Genomic DNA, 17891 nt, shown 5'->3' on the forward strand with positions numbered 1-17891 from the left:
ATATTGCTTGATTTCTTGATCAAGCCAGAACAGCCCCATGCATTGATAGTTTCTCTTTCACTTTTTCTCTTTATTGTATACACTTCTTAAATCCTTCACTATAGTAATACTGAATTATGTAGTTGTCATCACATTGGTAAGGAGAACAGAGGTATTGAGAGTTTTTTATTTGTTGGCTATGTTTATTTTTTTGCAAAAAAATAAATTTGTGCTACATTTCAAGCTTTAATGAAACCTAAGTTTCTCAGGGCTTTTCTTTCTTTCCCTTCCACATGTTGTCTTTTGCACTTTTTTTTACATCCCTCCTTTCCACATGTTGTCTTTTGTAGTTTTTTTTACATCCCTAGTAATACATATGAACAAAAGCAACAACTAAAAGTAGCCACTTGCTCCCACAGATGAAAATGCAGTTGAAAGAGAGAAAGCTGAACAAAATACAAATCAGAGACAGCAGAGTGAGAATAAAAATTCAGAATCGTATCACCGATAAACTGTTTCATCTGCTAAGTAAAATGGCAGGAGAAGATGACTTTTCCTTATAAAAGTAGACTTACTACTATTAATGTTGCTTCCCCAGATATTGATGAATGTATGATAATGAATGGAGGCTGTGACACCCACTGCACTAACTCAGAAGGCAGCTATGAATGTAGCTGCAGTGACGGCTATGCTCTAATGCCAGATGTCAGGACATGTGCAGGTAGGTTTTAATATCTTAAAAGTTCCAGCATCGTATCTTTCAGCCGATATGAACATGTTATTCTTTTAGCTGATCCATACCAGAGTGACAGAATTATTATCTGTTTTTTTATTTTTTCAGATATTGATGAATGTGAGAACAATCCAGATATCTGTGATGGTGGGCAATGTACTAATATTCCAGGGGAATATCGCTGTCTCTGTTATGATGGATTTATGGCTTCTATGGACATGAAAACTTGTATTGGTAAGTAGCTATATGCACCAAATTTAATGCAAGTCTAAAAATTCTGCAGCTAATGTTTTAGGATGTTCTGCTGAATCCTTGAAAGTGGGTACTGAAACTAAGTGTATTATAAAAAAAAAAAAATCTGTAGATCTTTCTTGCCTATCACTATAGATGTCAGGAAGGGTAGAAAAGAATTTGAGAAGTCGATAAAGATGAATCAAATCACATAGTTCCAAAAATAGGAGTGATTTAATTGTAATGATATGATTCCTCTAAAACATCTCTATTGAGAAGAGACTGAGTGCCCCAGCATTTTCTTCTGTCTCTTGTAAATGTTTTAGTTTATTTCCTCAACTACAGAAAGTTATCATGAGTAATTATAAAGGAAATTAAAATAAAAGTATCTCCTCAAATTAACCTAACCTGTTTAGTTTATCTTGGTGTTTATATGAACTTCTTACCTTTTACATTTAATATAAAGTTTCATATGTTTCATATTTTAAGGTGGTTTTGGCTATACCAATAACATCTTTTTATATTTTGTGAGCATCTGTCAAACAAACCTTCATTTTGCACATGTGCACAGTCACACAGACACACACACTCAGGAGAAACTAGTTACATGTAATACTGAGCAAAGCTGTCCTGAGCTGGTTTTGTCGCCTTTTTTCCATAGAGTTGAATTTAAGATTTTCTTTTCACCTTCACTTTTATGTTATTCCAGGTTCTTGTTTTCAGTTTTACACACATACTGCATGTTTATGCAACCAACTGGGAAGTTTAGAACTGATCTTTTCAATAATTTTTTCATATTAGCCATGTTAGTAGCTGTAAAATCAGAATACTTTTTTTCATTTTATACATGACTGCTCTTAAATGTTCTTCTCTAGGAAAACAGTATCTGATATTAAGGTTAGAAACCTACAGTGCGGAAGTGTGAATTTCTGCCATGTATGTAATTGCTTTCCTTGCTAACAGCATCATCTGGTTTGTCAAAAAACCTTTGGGGTGACTGCAGTTTCTTACTGGACCTAACATTACTTTCAACAAAGTACTTGATTTTTTTTCAGCAGAAATATTTGCAAGATCTTGTATTTATTTGACAATATGTGAAATTAGATGATCTTTGCCATTTAACTAGTGTAAAATTGGAGCTATTTGAATAAAGTAAAAAAGTTGACATAGGTGTAACTCATAATAAGACTATGTTTTAACTACAATTTTTAACCAGATCTTTAATTATAAACTATATAGCTTTCAAATGAGGTAAATTCTGGAATAACGTTAAAGCCTTGTATTATACTTGAAAGCCTATATTGAAAATTTAGCATGCAGTATAAGAATCTAAAACACAGTTCAGGTACAAACTACAGTATTCTGTAGGAGAGGTTTTCTTCCTAATGGAAAGTTTTCATCATATATGCAACACTCGGTGAAATTGGGAAGAACAGGGAGACATCAGTAGCAAACTTACCTCTCTCGTGAAACTTCAGTCTGCATCAAGGCAGCAAGTGCTGAGCAGTCACATTGTTGAGGTGTCTGGGAAGGGAGTCACAAGAGCACATCTACAGTCCTGATGCCCTGTTTTTCCTTGTGACTATTTTTTTTTTATATGGTTGTGGGAAAACTTTTCTGGTTGTGGCTTATCACTTGTTCTTTCTGCAAGGGTCTTTCCCCACTCCACCTGCAGCCTGATGTCTCTTTGAATGTTACCTTTGTGGTGGCTTTGTGTCTTTGTATGTGCCAGAGGTAGCTCTAACATTTGGAAGCATATCTTCTCAAGGGCATGCTTTTAATGTCTCTGCTCTTTACCCTCTCCCAGACTGGCTTTCAACCACACCAGTAGGACAATGGTTATTGACCTCTTCTTTCACTCCTACTTAACCTCAGCTTTGGTAGACATTTTGATTTTTCTTCCTCTCTTGAAATGTCTTGAAGTTTCTTTCAGCTTCTTTCACAATCAGAGGGACTTTGTTTCTTGTCAGCAAGGAATTAGCCCTGCCACACACACACACACACACACTTGGGATCATTAATAAAAATTATTTCCTAGCTACCCATTTTCTAATGGCATAGCAGAGTGATAGATACAGGTCTGTACTAAAAAGCTGCCAATGATCCATAGGCATTCTCTGAAACCTAAATGGAAGGTTGTGCCAGAGCTACTCATAGCCATGAGCTGCTAAGAGAAGGAGTTTGAAGTTTCTTCATGGTGTTAAGAGTTCCCTATTTGATATGCTTCATAGTTCAGGCTTTTCCAGAGAGATTTTGGAAGAAGCAGGTCAATTCTTATGTTCCAGGGGTGTCTCAGCAAGCAGAATTACAGAGGTAGGTCTGCAGCTCCTGCAACTGAGAAGACTCAGAGCATAGCAGCTTTCCTTTGCCTCATAGTGTGTCAACTGAATGTACTAGGGAACACTGTTGTAGGGAACAAAGGTTGCTGTAATGAGAGTATTTAGAAGACTGACGAGATCAGCCCTGTTTTAAAACACAAAACTAAATTTTACTAAATTCATTTAATAACAACACACTTGCCAGCGGTCAGTTCTTACACAATATTGATCATTATCACTGCACTTACAAAACTGTTAGTTTTTAACAATCACATTCTAAATTACATGCAAGTATACAATACCACAGAGCTGTTACAGGTAGTTTGCATTGACTGTCTTCCAGCCCTTGGTATTGCTTAGTCACAAAGGTCAAGGTGATTGGACTTGAGCACTTGTCTACAAGAAAAGCTCGAACTGAAGTGGGTCTGTCTTCTTTCTTCTCCAATTTTCCATGCTTATGTTTTTACGCTATTGCCCCCCTCACAAAAAGAAGGGTCCCTTCTACTCCTTATAGGCCTTATCTTGTTTTCTTGTCTTGCCAGTCATTCTTCTGGTGTACCTGTGAGGTTTTCCTGCCTATCTGCAGTCCCTTGTGCTTATATTGTCGTTTGTCTGGCAAATTCTATGACTTTGACATGTCCTACATGCAGCTACGCCCATATTTCTTTGTCCTTTTGGCAGTCTCCTTGTTCACATCCTTAAGCAAAACTGTGTCTGGCTATGCCATCGCAGTATTACATGATACTTACACGCTATTGCTAGTTACACTGTTTTAGCATGCTTATATTAGGGTTTAAGGCAAGCTAATATTAATTATATCCCAATTAATGCACTTTTAATTTATATGTGATATGGGCCTTTGCTTTGGCTGCCCTACATGACATCTTACTTCACTCAAAAGGACAACTACAAATACCAGAAATGCCTTTTTGTCCACAGTACAATGATTCTCTTTAATGTCATATTATAATACTGTTAGTTAATATCATTTCAAGGGACAAATGGAAATATTGGACAAGGTATTTGAAAAGTTCTTGGGCCATGTTGCCCCACTGCAGTATGACTTAGAACAGTCATATGAAGCTCCTCAGTTACCTGCTTGACAGGTGCCCAATTCTAGTTTTTGTTTCATAAGATTCATTGTCTTTCCTAAGTTGAATTCTTATTAAAAAACCTGATTGAGTTTACTTTATTATTTTTTATAATTTTGACAAATGCTATTCAGAGGTGTCAGCACACTTGTATATATCACTACTCAATTTTAAATAGTGATCAAAATGTGCAAATTGGAACCTGTAAATAATGGCAGTACAGGAAAAGTAATCAATTTACTGTATAAATTATTCTTTGGAAGAAAATTGTAGCTATATTATGATCAAGAAGGTGTTTTTAAAAAATGCTTTGAAATAATTGACTTCATAGTCCAATAATTAGCATACTAAATAAGTTAGAAAACACTGTGGTATGTGGACTACACGTTCATCCTTGCTTGTTTTTAGGGAATTAAAAGAATATAGAATGGACAGCTGAAATATATTATATGAAGATTAATAAATGCCACATGTCATAGAGGTGGACCATGCTTCTGATGTTTTCACCTGAATGAAAGTATTCCAGAAAGACAAAGTATGCTGTTAAATGACAGTAATGTTCAAGTAACAATGAATTTATGTGCACTTACAGATGTGAATGAATGTGATTTGAATTCCAACATCTGTATGTTTGGGGAGTGTGAAAACACTAAAGGTTCCTTCATTTGTCACTGTCAGCTAGGATATTCAGTCAAGAAAGGAACCACTGGATGCACAGGTAAAGCAAATTTCTGGCATATCTGTCATGGTGTGCACATATCTTGGTTGGCTTTCAGGTAAAGTAGATGCACAAGTATTCACACACAAGTGAGAGATTGGTATCTGTACGTAATAGTAAATATAACAGTAAGTATTTTACATTAGTCAGCATGTATCCAGAGTTTGAAAAGGCACGTTCCTTGACCAGTATCAATATGATATGAGAGGCCCTTTACATAACGGTAATTTTAAAGGCAAAGCTCTTACCAGTATACATTGGGGGAATATCTGTGGTATGAAACATAGCTTGGGTGGGCACAGCTGCCTTTGTATTAGAAGTATTTTATCAGTACTCATTTGTTATACATACTTAAAGTATGAACTCATCTGTCAACTAAAGCTGCAGGAAATGACCCTGTAGTCTAAGAACAGGACAAAAGGAAAAAAAATGCAAAAGAAAAGAATGAAAAAAAGTGATGATGTAAGAGGGAAAGTATATGCCATCCTTCAACCCATGCTAACAAATTTTAAAAAAATCATAGTCCGTCAGTTTCAAACTCTGTGAGTCTTTGTGATAGTTAAGCAGTACTTTGTCTTCTGCAAGCTGGGTCCACTGTGTTTAGGAAGCTAAGTTGTCCTGGTTTCAGATGGAATAATTTTCTTCCTAGTAGCTGGTATAGTGCTGTGTTGTGGATTTAGGATGAGAATAATGTTGATAACAGACTGATGTTTTAGATGTTGCTGAGCAGTGCTTACACTAAGTTAAGGACTTTTCAGCTTCCCACGCTCTATCGACTGAGAAGGCTGGAGGTGCACAAGAAGCTGGGAGGGGGCACAGCCAGGACAGCTGACCCAAACTGGCCAAAGGGATATTCCATACCATATGATATCATGCTGAATAAAAACTGGGGGCAGTTGGCCAGGGAGGGTGCAGCCACTGCTTGGGAACTGGCTGGGCATTGGTCGGCGGGTGGTGACCAATTGCATTGTGCATCACTTGTTTTGTATATTTTTTATCATCATCATCATCATTATTATTATTATTTTCCCTTCCTTTTCTGTCCTATTAAATTGCCTTTATCTCAACCCACAAGTTTTCCCTTTTTCTGATTCTCTCCCCCATCCCACTGGTGGTGGGGGAGTGAGCGAATGGCTGTGTGGTGTTTAGCTGCCTGCTGGGTTAAACCACGACGTAAGTTCATCCAAAATTATTCTTCTGGGAAAGTTGACAGAATTTTTCCTATAATTTGGGTTTTAAGAATTTGTTCTATAATTACTAAAATCTTGAACTAATCATTTTTATAACTGAAACGTCCTGTGCACCCAAAGGTCTCATTCAGACATATAAAGATCAGCGTATTTAATATGTCTCGAAAATAGCTTTAATTTCAAACTGAAAAGCAGTGGTGGGAAAGCAGACTAATTTTGTCCTGTTTACAAAAAAAGAACAAAATGGAAAGACAGTTGTCACTATTTTTTATGAATGTATAATACGAAGTAACTTGCTTGAATTATTCTGTAGTCTTGAACAGTTGTTTTTTAAAGGACTGCAAACCTGCACAGTGGAAATAAGCAACATGTAAAAGGAACATAATTTGTAATGTTCTGGTGCTCCTGATGTAAATACTAATAGTTTATTTTGTGCTTGTAGATGTGGATGAGTGTGAAATTGGTGCTCACAACTGTGACATGCATGCTTCATGTGTCAATGTACCAGGAAGTTTTAAATGTAGTTGCAGAGAAGGATGGGTTGGAAATGGCATTAAATGTATTGGTAAGTATACAGAAAATAAAGCTTTTCTCTTTTTTATTTTTTCTTTTTTTTTGTTTAATGAAAGCATGTAACGTGACTGTATGATTACTCCATTAGAAACAAAGTATTATTCTTCTATCTGCTGCACTCTGTGGATAGATGGATATGCAAGAGTCTTATGTTTCCAGGGTTTGGTTTTGTGAGAAAAAAAATGGTTTTGTCTCAGAAGCCTGTCTGTGTAACATCTAACTGAATTAACTATGTATTTTACAAAGTTTACATACAACTGCTAGAATGTGCAAAATAAAAAAATCTGTCAAAAATAAAATGGAATTTTTGTGATTTCCTGCCAGTAAGATATTATTTCTGTTACTTAATACCGTTTTTTGTAAATGTCCTGTAGTATATCTAGTTAATAGACCCTAATATAAAGCAGATTGGACTTGAGTTATGGGAAACTTGATTCTATTTTTGCTGGGCTGCTAGAGTAGCATCATGTCCCCTTGCCTTTGTTTTTTAGTTTGGTGTGTAAAAGATCGTAATATTTACCTTTTTTTCCGAACATTTTGGGATCTATGGAAGAGGAGCTTCATTTAAGAATTAGGCTTTATTGGTGTGATATGTGAAAGAAAAAGTACCATATTATGAGATTTTACTGCAGGCCAGATTTTCTAAGCTTTTTAAGCCATATCTGAGAAAAAGAGGAAGGCCCTCTGGTCTTTATTATTATCATTTAGTTAAAACTATGTGAGGTTCTACTAAGTAAATAGAAAGTCCCATTTGAAGGAGAAAACTTTAAAAAGTTTTTCCAGCAGCATCCTCATAGTTAGAATAGCTCCTGGGTATAGAGTGTTCTTCCAGGAGGCCACTCTGCATATGGGTGAGAAGAGACTGTTGGCTAGCCCGTAGCAGTAGCTAGTGTGACTCATATGTCATGGAGTCACACTATGCCATTCCCGTCAGACATTCCCTTGAGGGGAAGGAAAGTCTGAAAGTCTCTTCTTTTTTTTTTTTTTAATCCAAGTTGACATCCAAGTAAATAAGAAAGCTTGCATTAACTTTCACTGTTGTCACATTCTTCTGTTGCTTGAGAAGGCTCTCCAAATGTATGCCAGATTTCAACCTCACTATATTTCTTTGGTTTATTGGTTTTTTAACTCATTTTGAATTCAAGTTCTTTAACAGGATATTAACATTCAAGTAACGAGTCAGCTGAATTGCATCTGTTGCTTGGAAACACTTTACCCAATCCCATGCATTTTAATTTAAACGAAGAAATACTAAAATGAAATCACTATAGATTAACCCTGTATCTTCTAATGAGAACTTTGTATGTTTATGGAGACGTAAATCATCTTTGCAGTTGCACTTGTTAGCTTGACAGTTAACTGTAGGCCAAGGATGCTAACTGCTGTGTTACTGCTTGCACTCTTTTGCCCCTGATGTGCAGATCTTGATGAATGCTCCAATGGGACTCACCAGTGCAGCGTGAATGCCCAGTGTGTGAACACCCCAGGGTCATACCGCTGTGCCTGTGCAGAGGGATTCACTGGGGATGGATTTACTTGCTCTGGTAAGAATTTTCTGTGAAAGCTGACTTGTCACTGATTGTTTCTGTTGTATGGAAGCTTTGCAAATTAGATCTAAGCCCAAAGTGCAAGATAATAAATGTAAAAGTGTCTTTTAAGATCAGGATTCTTTCCATCTGCTGAAGAAATGTAACAAAGGCAACTGATTGTTCTTTTGATTTGTGTGCCAAATTGGACCCACTGAGCCCATTTGTTGTGTGAAGTTCCTGTCTGCTTCTTCTAGAAAGAAAAAAAAGCCCGATAAACTTTGCATTATTAAAAAAATTTAAATATGTTAATGAAAAACAAGGAGTAAGGAGTCATGGCAGGATGAAAGCAATAATTTTGGAAATGACATTACATTTACTTTTCTGCATTCTTTCAATTTACTTCATCTTCAGGTGTAAATGCTTTGCTTTATATCAACAATACTCGACAGCACTATTATTTTGAACATCAGGATAATATTATTTGTATTTTGCTAGTAAAACATGTAGTTTCAGAGAAATTTTCTGTCTCCCGCAGATGTTGATGAGTGTGCAGAAAATGTTAATCTGTGTGAAAATGGGCAGTGTTTGAATGTCCCTGGTGCCTACCGTTGTGAGTGTGAGATGGGATTCACTCCTGCCTCGGACAGCAGGTCGTGCCAAGGTAAGCCACTGGTCCTTCAAGTTCGTTTTCTGAGTTTGGATTGGCTGCTATAAAGCAATCAACACGAAGTGCTGGAAGGACCTCAACCTGGAAGCAGAATATTCAGCACATGCGTCACATATAAGTAATTTCTTCAAGCAAGGATTATTTTGCAGTCTGAATTATGTTGAAGGTAGCTTTCATCTTTTTATGAAGTTTTCCTGGCCTTGGTCCAAAAATCCAAGAGTAGAGGTTTGGCTCAGTAATTTTTTTTTTTAATTATTTCTCTTCTTTTTGTCACTAGTGAATAGTGTGTGGAAAATCCTCTGTTCATCACTGTTTTATTTAGTGTGTTTACATAGGAGACACAAACTGCATTAAGTGACCTCATTTTAAAATAAATGTTTTCAGGAAAATTGAAGTAGGCAAATCACTGCTATATTTGACAAGTTTGTAACACTCCTTAAAATGCATACTGGAGATTTTTTATCATCACCCTTTCACACTCAATATTGTACCAGATCATCTGAAGTGCAAAAGGAATTACTATCTTTCTAGTCCAATTCAGCTTCTATTCCCTGTTGTGTTCTTATGTCTTTTTTTGTTTAATATAAGAGAACTGTATATTAGATAAAGTCTTTTTTTAGCTGGTGCTCCAAAGCTTTTTAACTTATTTCATGTTTAATGGTGGAAACCTCATAATGTCTTATCTTGATGAGACATTAAAAACAGATTCCAAAATGTAGTCTAAAATTTAGTCAATAACTTGGCATGTTCAAACATTCAGGTGTACATGTATGAATCAGACTTACAGCTGTAGAAAAATTGCAGATGCTTCTGAAAAATGAGCTACACGACTGTTTTGGTCAGTTCTCTTAACAGTTACCAAGTATTGTCAATCATCTTTACTGAATTTCTCAGTGCAGCTCAGTTAGTTAGTCATATTATAGTCATGCCAATGTTCTAATAAAAATCGCCAAATAGATATCAGCCAATCAATGTTTTGAAAAACAATGTGATTCTAATTCTTGGGACAGCAGATCACCAATGTTTGGCTTTTCAATTGGTCTACAATGAAGCTCTGAAAAATAAATCAAAGAATTTTGGAAAAATGCGTGGTATATTGGTATATTACTGTGATTCCAACAGAGATCTGAAAGCATTCCATAGATGAAATTGTGCTGTTGGAGAACTAAAAGATCTGGGTGCTGAATACTTGCAAGAAGTTATCTTTTTTTTTTTTTTAAAGTTGATATATTAATTTGTCCTATGATAAGGTGACTCCTTGGCTGATTTCTGCAATCAAGGGAAAAAATCCAAAGCCTGGATTTAGTACGCTAATTGTAATACAAATAATTCATCCAATTTCTTCAGAAATCCCTTGAGATGTCAGTACCTTAGCTTCTCAATGATACAGTCTTTTCCATAACTTTATAAAGCTTCATCTGAACACAAGTTATGTTCATGACCTGATTTGGAGGTCATTCCATGGCTGTACTTCAAGGTACTTAGAAACCTTCCTTTAATTTCCAGTTTAAATTTACTCAGGACTGTTGGATATTAGGCATTTATCTTAAAATTTTATCTCTCTCCCCCTGAAGTTACCCCTTCTCATATGTTCCTATAAAGAGGCATTATATCACTTCTTAAGCTTTGGCTAAGGCAAGCAAGCCAAGTTCAAAATAGATATTTCATTACTCGAATCATTTTAATATCCCTTTTTTACACCTCGTCCAATTTGAGTTCATCACTCTTGAACAGAGCACTGTACACAGAATTTCAAATGAAGATTTAGCTGTGCATTGTAAAACAGTATTAATACTTTCCACTTTCCTGTCTGCTAAAAATAGCTCACTAGTACATGCTAGAGTTGCATTTGCAACCTTTTGCACAGCTGCTTTATTTTGGCAAATTAAAAGTCTTGCTATCAGACAGTACATGCAGGGTTTTTTTCCCTCTTATCTTACTTACCTTCAACTCAGAAGTCCTTTATAGTTTGTGACTAATACCATAACTTTGCACTCTGTGCTGTTAATATTTAACTCCTTTTCTAGCACTGTAATTGACAGTCATCTAATTTTCTGTCAGTGTCTTTCAACTTTATTTCATCTTCAATTTACGTGAGCACACAGGCAGTCCTTTACATGCATTTTAACTCACCTATATGTAGTTACTATACAGCTGGTTTAAGGTGGGCTTGAGAAAATCGTAGATAATTCCTACTTCCTATATTCCTTTTCCCTGTATTCTTTCTCCAAGGAGATATAAGTAACTGTCGATGCCTACTCCCTCTCTTTCTTCTTAGTATACTTTTTTCCCCCGAGAATGGTATTTTGAAAATCTTACTTGCCATTAGTAAGAAATGTTGCAGACTATGAGCTAGGAAATAACTGACACTTTTGTATGGTGTTACGCTTCATTCTGTTTAATGCACATGTTGGAAGGAACTTACTGGCTTTTTGACTTAGCTTTCATTTTGGGTCCTGAGAAGTCAGTTTTGCTTTTTTTTACTTCACACTAAGTAAAACAGGAATAAGTAACAAGCAGCTTAACAGAGAAAGCCTCACAAATCCCTAGCTATAGCATTCTACACAAAACCAAAAGTGATTACTCTTTAGTGTTGCTTTTTTTTTTTTTTTTTGTTAAGTTAGATGTGTCTTCATTTGCTTTTAGTAGTACAACACACTGTTGTAGTATTAATATGGTAATGATATGTAACTTTCTGTTCTTAATATATTCCTTCAGATATCGATGAATGCTCCTTCCAGAACATATGTGTATTTGGTACCTGTAATAACCTACCAGGAATGTTTCATTGTATCTGTGATGATGGCTATGAACTAGATCGAACTGGGGGAAACTGTACAGGTATATCTCTTCTGTTCAGAAATATGTCAAGACTTACTTTTTTTTTTAATTGCACCAAGTTAATTTAAAGATGAGATCACAAAACGTGCATTGTATTCTCTTACAACAATGAGAGTGCATTTTTCCCCACTAAACAAGCAATGTGTAGAATTGCATGCTTTGGAGTTGGTTTAAGAATGGAACAAAAAGAATGGCGTCTTAAATATGCAGCTGTACAAAGGTTATTCCTAAATGTTTGCTGAATTATTAGTAGTTCTTTTGTTCAGTTTCAGCTAAAATTCACTTGCATTTGAAATTTTCTTACCTGTTTTGTCTTGAAAAGTACAATTATTATTCTTTTCTGTCCAGTAAGCAGATTTATAAATGTAACCTTCCTATTTTAGATATCGATGAATGTGCTGATCCCATTAATTGTGTTAATGGTCTTTGTGTAAATACTCCCGGAAGGTATGAGTGTAATTGCCCTCCAGACTTCCAGCTGAATCCTACTGGAGTGGGTTGTGTGGGTAAGTAAAAGCTACCTGAAGTATTACTTCAGAAATCACAGCCAAAGTGACTGTTTTGATGCAAATGAGGGTAGCAAGATAGAAAAATTATACTTCCACATGCTGCTTATCCTGTTATATAGTTTTCTAGAGATGGAGTTAATTATTTGATGAATGGTGTTTATAGTTTCTTTAAAATACACCTTTTTAAAAATTGTTGAAACATATATTATCTGCATTTCCATTCTCCTGACAGTCAACAATCCTCATTTAAAAAACTGAATTTTTTAATCCTAGATGTGTCTTGGGACTGATTTATGTGTTTAGCTTAAGACTGAACTGGAATTAAAACTGGTTGTGGTACCCATTTGGCTGGAAACAAAGTAAAAGACATGGTTCATGTAGTTTACATAATTCGCTATGGTTTACACAGATTTAAAGTGAATTTTCATTACTTTTCCCCCTTGCTACATGATATAGGACTGTCATGTCATTAGAGTATATACTAGCAGTCTAGGGAAGTTTTGGGGAAGAGGGAGGTTGAGAGAGGGGCTAAGGTTCATCCATAAGGATTTGTGTGTGATCCTGGGAAAGACTTCTAACTTTTTATTTGGAAAACAGCCTTTTTGTTTTATTATGTTGGGAAGACTCAAATGCTCCTGAATTGGTAGTTAGAACACTATCCATTTTCTAAATGTTTACAATAATAGTACAATATGATGGCAAATAAATATATTCTAAGCAAATAATTTCTCAGCAAATAATTTCTAAAGAAATGCAGATTTCCTTCAGAACAAATTTTATGGCTCATCTTTTACATGTTTATCCATTTTCTGCCTGTGAATATTCTCTGTTGTTTCACTGGATGCTAGAAACAAGTCCTGTTTGAGACCTTTAGATGTCCACAGTCTTGACCAATTTATTCTAAAGCTTTTAAGCTGAGATTTTTAAAGATGAAGTGAATTTATGTAATCTATTCCCATTCAATTGGAAACGTGTGTTTCGGTCTCCCATAGACTCTTCTGACAATTCCTGCCTGAATACTTTTCTTCTGCAGCTGCAGTCTGACTTAAGCTTTTAGTGTTGCCTCATCTGAGATTCAGTTGAAACAATGAAATCCTGCCTTTTTGGCTCCCCTTCTGCAGCATATAACTACTAAGATCCTCATTCTTTCCTACAACTAGATGCTGGGTGTGATCTGCCCTGCAAGCCCTGAATTATGACCAAAGAATTTAAGTGATCTCTGAAGAAGCTTATGAGAAGGAATTATCCTACTGCTAGCTGACTTGTGTTATGCTAAAAAATGGGAATTTGAGTTGGCATTCTACTTTGGTACCAGTTGTCCCAGTGACGTTTTTGGCAGAGGTCCCATGTTTCCTCAAGGAAGCCTCCACAGTGGAAGGGAAGCTAGTCAAGAGTAAATCTAGCAACTCTGGAGTCCCAAATGAGAAAGCAAGCCCTCCCTCTCTGAAGAAATAATGTTGAATAAGAAAGTGGTAGAAAAACTGTTTGACCCTTCCTTATTTCGGTCCTGAGGAAATACTACTAGAGCTATCCCCCTCTCTGGTACAAAGACTCTTTTCCTTTCCCTTGTGTAAGAAGCATTTTTAGTTTCTCAATGACTGATTGTACAGAAAAGACACTCCCAAGACTTAGCCCCCTGAGCAAACACAGGGTTTTTGGTTGGGTTTTGGGTTTTTTTCAAGTTCAGTTTCAGACAGTGGCAGAACTGGAATCGACTTACCTGTCTGTGGGAGGAGATGCAAGCCTTGGGTGTACACTTCCCATCTCTCTACAGCCTGATTCTATGACAAAGTGCAAAAAACACTCAGTGAACATTCAGCGTTTGTTTTTGACAGGGGCAAGCAAAGCCTCTGCTTCCCATGAAATATCATCAGAGTAAGATAATAGAAATAAAGTCCTAATCCATGAATTAAATGACACTTCGGTGATTTTTTTAAGCCCTTGAAGAGATGGGGCACCATGTGCAACTAAAAACATATTAGTTACGATATTTTATACAATTATAGGCATTGTTAGGTTTTGAACTTTTTTTCGTTTGCCAGCAGTTCTGATTTGTAGTATTTCCAGAGGGTTAAATGATTTTGCATGGGGAGTGGAAACAGAGTTGCCATTCCAGTGCAGCTATACTAGTTCTGTTTCTAGATTTGGTATGCTTTGGGTATGTCTACTTTACTGACTTACGCAGTCCAAAGAGGGAAGAACTGAAGTTCAGTTTGCTTGTGATCCTTTATAGTCTCAGGACTGCAATTCCAAATTGCAGCTTCACTTGCAGTGATGTTTGTGTCACTGGCACATGCTAAAACATTACCTGATTTTCACTCTAAGCTTGTAGTCATTTGGAAAAAAAAACCCACAGAGGCTAGTAGATCTCACCAAGAAAAAAGAAGGTTTCTTGCTTCTGGAATGCACAAGTTGTGCTGAAAAATGTTCCAGAAACTTCTTGTCAAAGGACAGCAGCTTCTGGTTCTCTTCAATAGCACTATCTCTTGCATGCTTGAGCAAAACAGGCAGAGGAATTTAAATTCCAGTTCCTTTCAGAAGAAACAGAAATATTATCCTTGGCAAAGAGGAACATGGTGCTGTGTCAAGACAGCTCATGTGAGGAGTAAATCGAAACCTAAAACTCTTGATGGACTTGGTATCAGTGTTCTGCTAGAGAATTCCAGGCTCTGCCTTCGTTCCAAGGTCTGTCATCTCCTATTGTTCTTAATGGGCCTGAGGTCTTGGGCTGAAACCGTCTTCCAAAATGGTCATTGTTTTTCACTTTTCCCAAGGAGAACGAAGCCAAATCTCCTCTTAAAAAGGCAGATGTCTCATGCTATCATGAATGGAGAGAAGCATGCAGTTCCTCTGAGAACAGGAGGAGATGGGTATTCTTAGAATAACCACGTTTGGGTTGGTTCAGCTCAAGTCCACAATGAGAACAACAGGATGTGCCCTTTTAAAAAGGCAGTTCATTTTACTCTCTTCTAACATTGTCTTTAAAAAAAAAAAAAAAAAAGACTTCCACTCTAACATATGCTGATCAGTGATCTGAGGTAAATCTTACCTCTACGGAGATAAAGATACCCTGCTTTGAAGTTTCTTCTTTTTCCATCAGAGGCTCAGAGGTACAGAATACATATGCCTCTGCCACTCAATTCTTAACTGAGTATTTTAGCTTTACAACAGTGTGCATTTATGGTGAGATACTGAATTTTATTGCAGAATATGTGGGGCCCAGGAACACCCTCCATTTTCACGATCTCTGCTACAGTATGCTCTTAAAACTGTGCAGTATAATAACCCAAAATTGTCTATTAATGCTTAAATTTGAATAAATTTAAATCCTTTGGAAAGCTTGAAGGTTTTCTCTTCATTGATGTTAAGACCCTGTAAAAACAATATTCAGTCTGAAAATTAATGTGAAGTTGTGTTTTTATATTACACATATTTAACTTACTTGAGGATCTTGAGAACAAGTAGTTCCTAACAATTCAGAAAGTTGCCTTCAAGTTTTTTTTCATAGATATGTCCCAAACCTCAGGATACTTTAAAAACTCATGTCGTATCAAGACAGTTGTTAAACTCTGGAAATTCTGAAAGTATGAACTACCTACATTTATCATACTGTGTTCATTTTACTCCATGTAAATTGCTAAGGCTGTAGCATCTGGCACTGGCTGCAAGCAGTAAATTAAAAATGTGATATTTCTTGGTAAAATACGCATTTGGGGAAATCATTCAAAAATTCATTTATAAGTTTCTTAGTCATACCATTAACAGAAATAGTAAAAATGCAAAAAGATACTGCAGCCTTTATATAATGAATTTATCAAAAAATTTTTTGTGTGGATTTCTGTGCTTCTTTAGAGGCAAGTTAATTCATAGAAATGATCTTTAGAATTACAGTGCTACTCTTGAGGAAGTTAACGTTCATCTTATTTGGCTGTAATAAGAAATATTATAATAATTGACTATCCTTTCATTCCTTATATTTATGACTCACTGCTAGTTACTTTCCATTTATAAAGAACAAGGAAACAATAGGTGCAGCAGTAAGAAAACTCTTAACTTTACTCCTCTCAGACTCCTTGCTCATTCTGCTGATTCCAGCCGTTGTCTAAATCATTAAGTTACAGTTTGAGTGAACTAATAAACTAATTTTCCTCAAACCTACTGCACATTTAGATTATTTGTTTCAATATTAACGATCTTTGGAGAATTTCTTTGCCAGTGGAAGAATTTTTCCAGTGGAATGATTTTGTTCTGTGATTCCATAGAAAAATATGTAAATTCTTCTCATTCTGCAAGAAAGAGTCATAGCCTAGTCACAATCAGAATATAGAAAAGAAATACTACCAGCAGACTGCAGCAAGGTTTCTGATATTTTCTGGGGTGAAAGACTGGGAATAGTGTATGTGCTACATTAGTGTATGGTGTGACTTTGGAAGACGTGCAAGCAAACTCATCTCTGGGTACTTAGGAAGCTGAAGCTACCCATTTTCCCTGCTGTCTCTCTCAACATCACTAACTGCCAGCGTACATGAGTGTTTTGAGCTTGCCAGTGACTTCAAAAACACGTTATCTGAATTCCTGCTTCTAGATATGAAAAGTTAAAATGAATGCCTGTTATTCCTTTGTCCAGATCATTGTGTGCAGCTGTAGTCATGTGTGCTTTATATGTAGATAACCGTGTTGGCAATTGCTACCTGAAGTATGGACCACGAGGGGATGGGAGCCTATCCTGCAACACTGAAATTGGGGTTGGAGTCAGTCGTTCCTCGTGCTGCTGCTCTCTGGGAAAGGCTTGGGGAAACCCCTGTGAGACATGTCCCCCTGTAAACAGCAGTAAGGAAATGTTGCCTTATTCTCCCCCCACCCTTTTATTATGTAAGATGCTAACAAGGGATAGAAAAAGTATTTGAAATCTTTTACTGTATTGCTATACATTTATCATTTAAGAAACTGATTTTCTTCATGAGGCACTGTTCTGGCACAGTTATAAAAAAAAAAAATCTCCCTGCTACTGTCAGAAGGATGATGCAGAGGTGTGGACCTGAGTATCAGAAGACCTGATCTTTAGTGTTCTGTGACTGACTTGGTGCCTATTCTCACAGTAATAAATCAGTGGTAACTTTAAAAGGCACTTCCCTCTGGACCAGGCCCATGTACTTTGGGTAGTTTTGGGCACTTTATTTTGCTTTTACTTTTCTCCCATTTAAAAAAATTAAGGTAGTTGCAGATATGCTTAAGTTTCTTAAGAATGGAATGGATTGCTTGCATCTACTAGGACTTTTTATTGAGCAACTCCATGTTGGCAGGGAAATAAATAAATTAATAATTCTTAGAACTCAAATCATACCTTTAATTTGGAGAGCTGCAGTAGTTCTCAAAGGAGAGTGTTGGTAACTGTTGGGTAACTATTTCCAAGTCACTCTTGAGTACTTTCAAAACTGTTACCTGATTATACTTAACAATTTTGTAGAGCTTTGAAGTTCTTTGAATGAATAATGTGACAGAAATGTCAAGC

The 17891-nt window shown here is 36.3% G+C and overlaps 1 protein-coding gene across 2 annotated transcripts in view; it reads left to right on the forward strand.

Annotated features, from left to right (window-relative positions):
- FBN2 (fibrillin 2) overlaps positions 1-17891 on the forward strand; it is a 185186-nt gene that overhangs the window by 127499 nt on the left and 39796 nt on the right. For both annotated transcript variants that reach the window (XM_076362414.1, XM_076362415.1), the window contains exons 29-37: positions 578-700; positions 821-946; positions 4945-5070; positions 6703-6825; positions 8255-8377; positions 8898-9023; positions 11748-11870; positions 12254-12376; positions 17048-17209. In XM_076362414.1, coding sequence (XP_076218529.1) covers positions 578-700; positions 821-946; positions 4945-5070; positions 6703-6825; positions 8255-8377; positions 8898-9023; positions 11748-11870; positions 12254-12376; positions 17048-17209 — 1155 coding nt within the window. The remainder of the gene's footprint in view (positions 1-577; positions 701-820; positions 947-4944; positions 5071-6702; positions 6826-8254; positions 8378-8897; positions 9024-11747; positions 11871-12253; positions 12377-17047; positions 17210-17891) is intronic.

The sequence above is a fragment of the Aptenodytes patagonicus genome, chromosome Z, assembly GCF_965638725.1.
Source record: "Aptenodytes patagonicus chromosome Z, bAptPat1.pri.cur, whole genome shotgun sequence".
Taxonomy (NCBI): domain Eukaryota; kingdom Metazoa; phylum Chordata; class Aves; order Sphenisciformes; family Spheniscidae; genus Aptenodytes; species Aptenodytes patagonicus.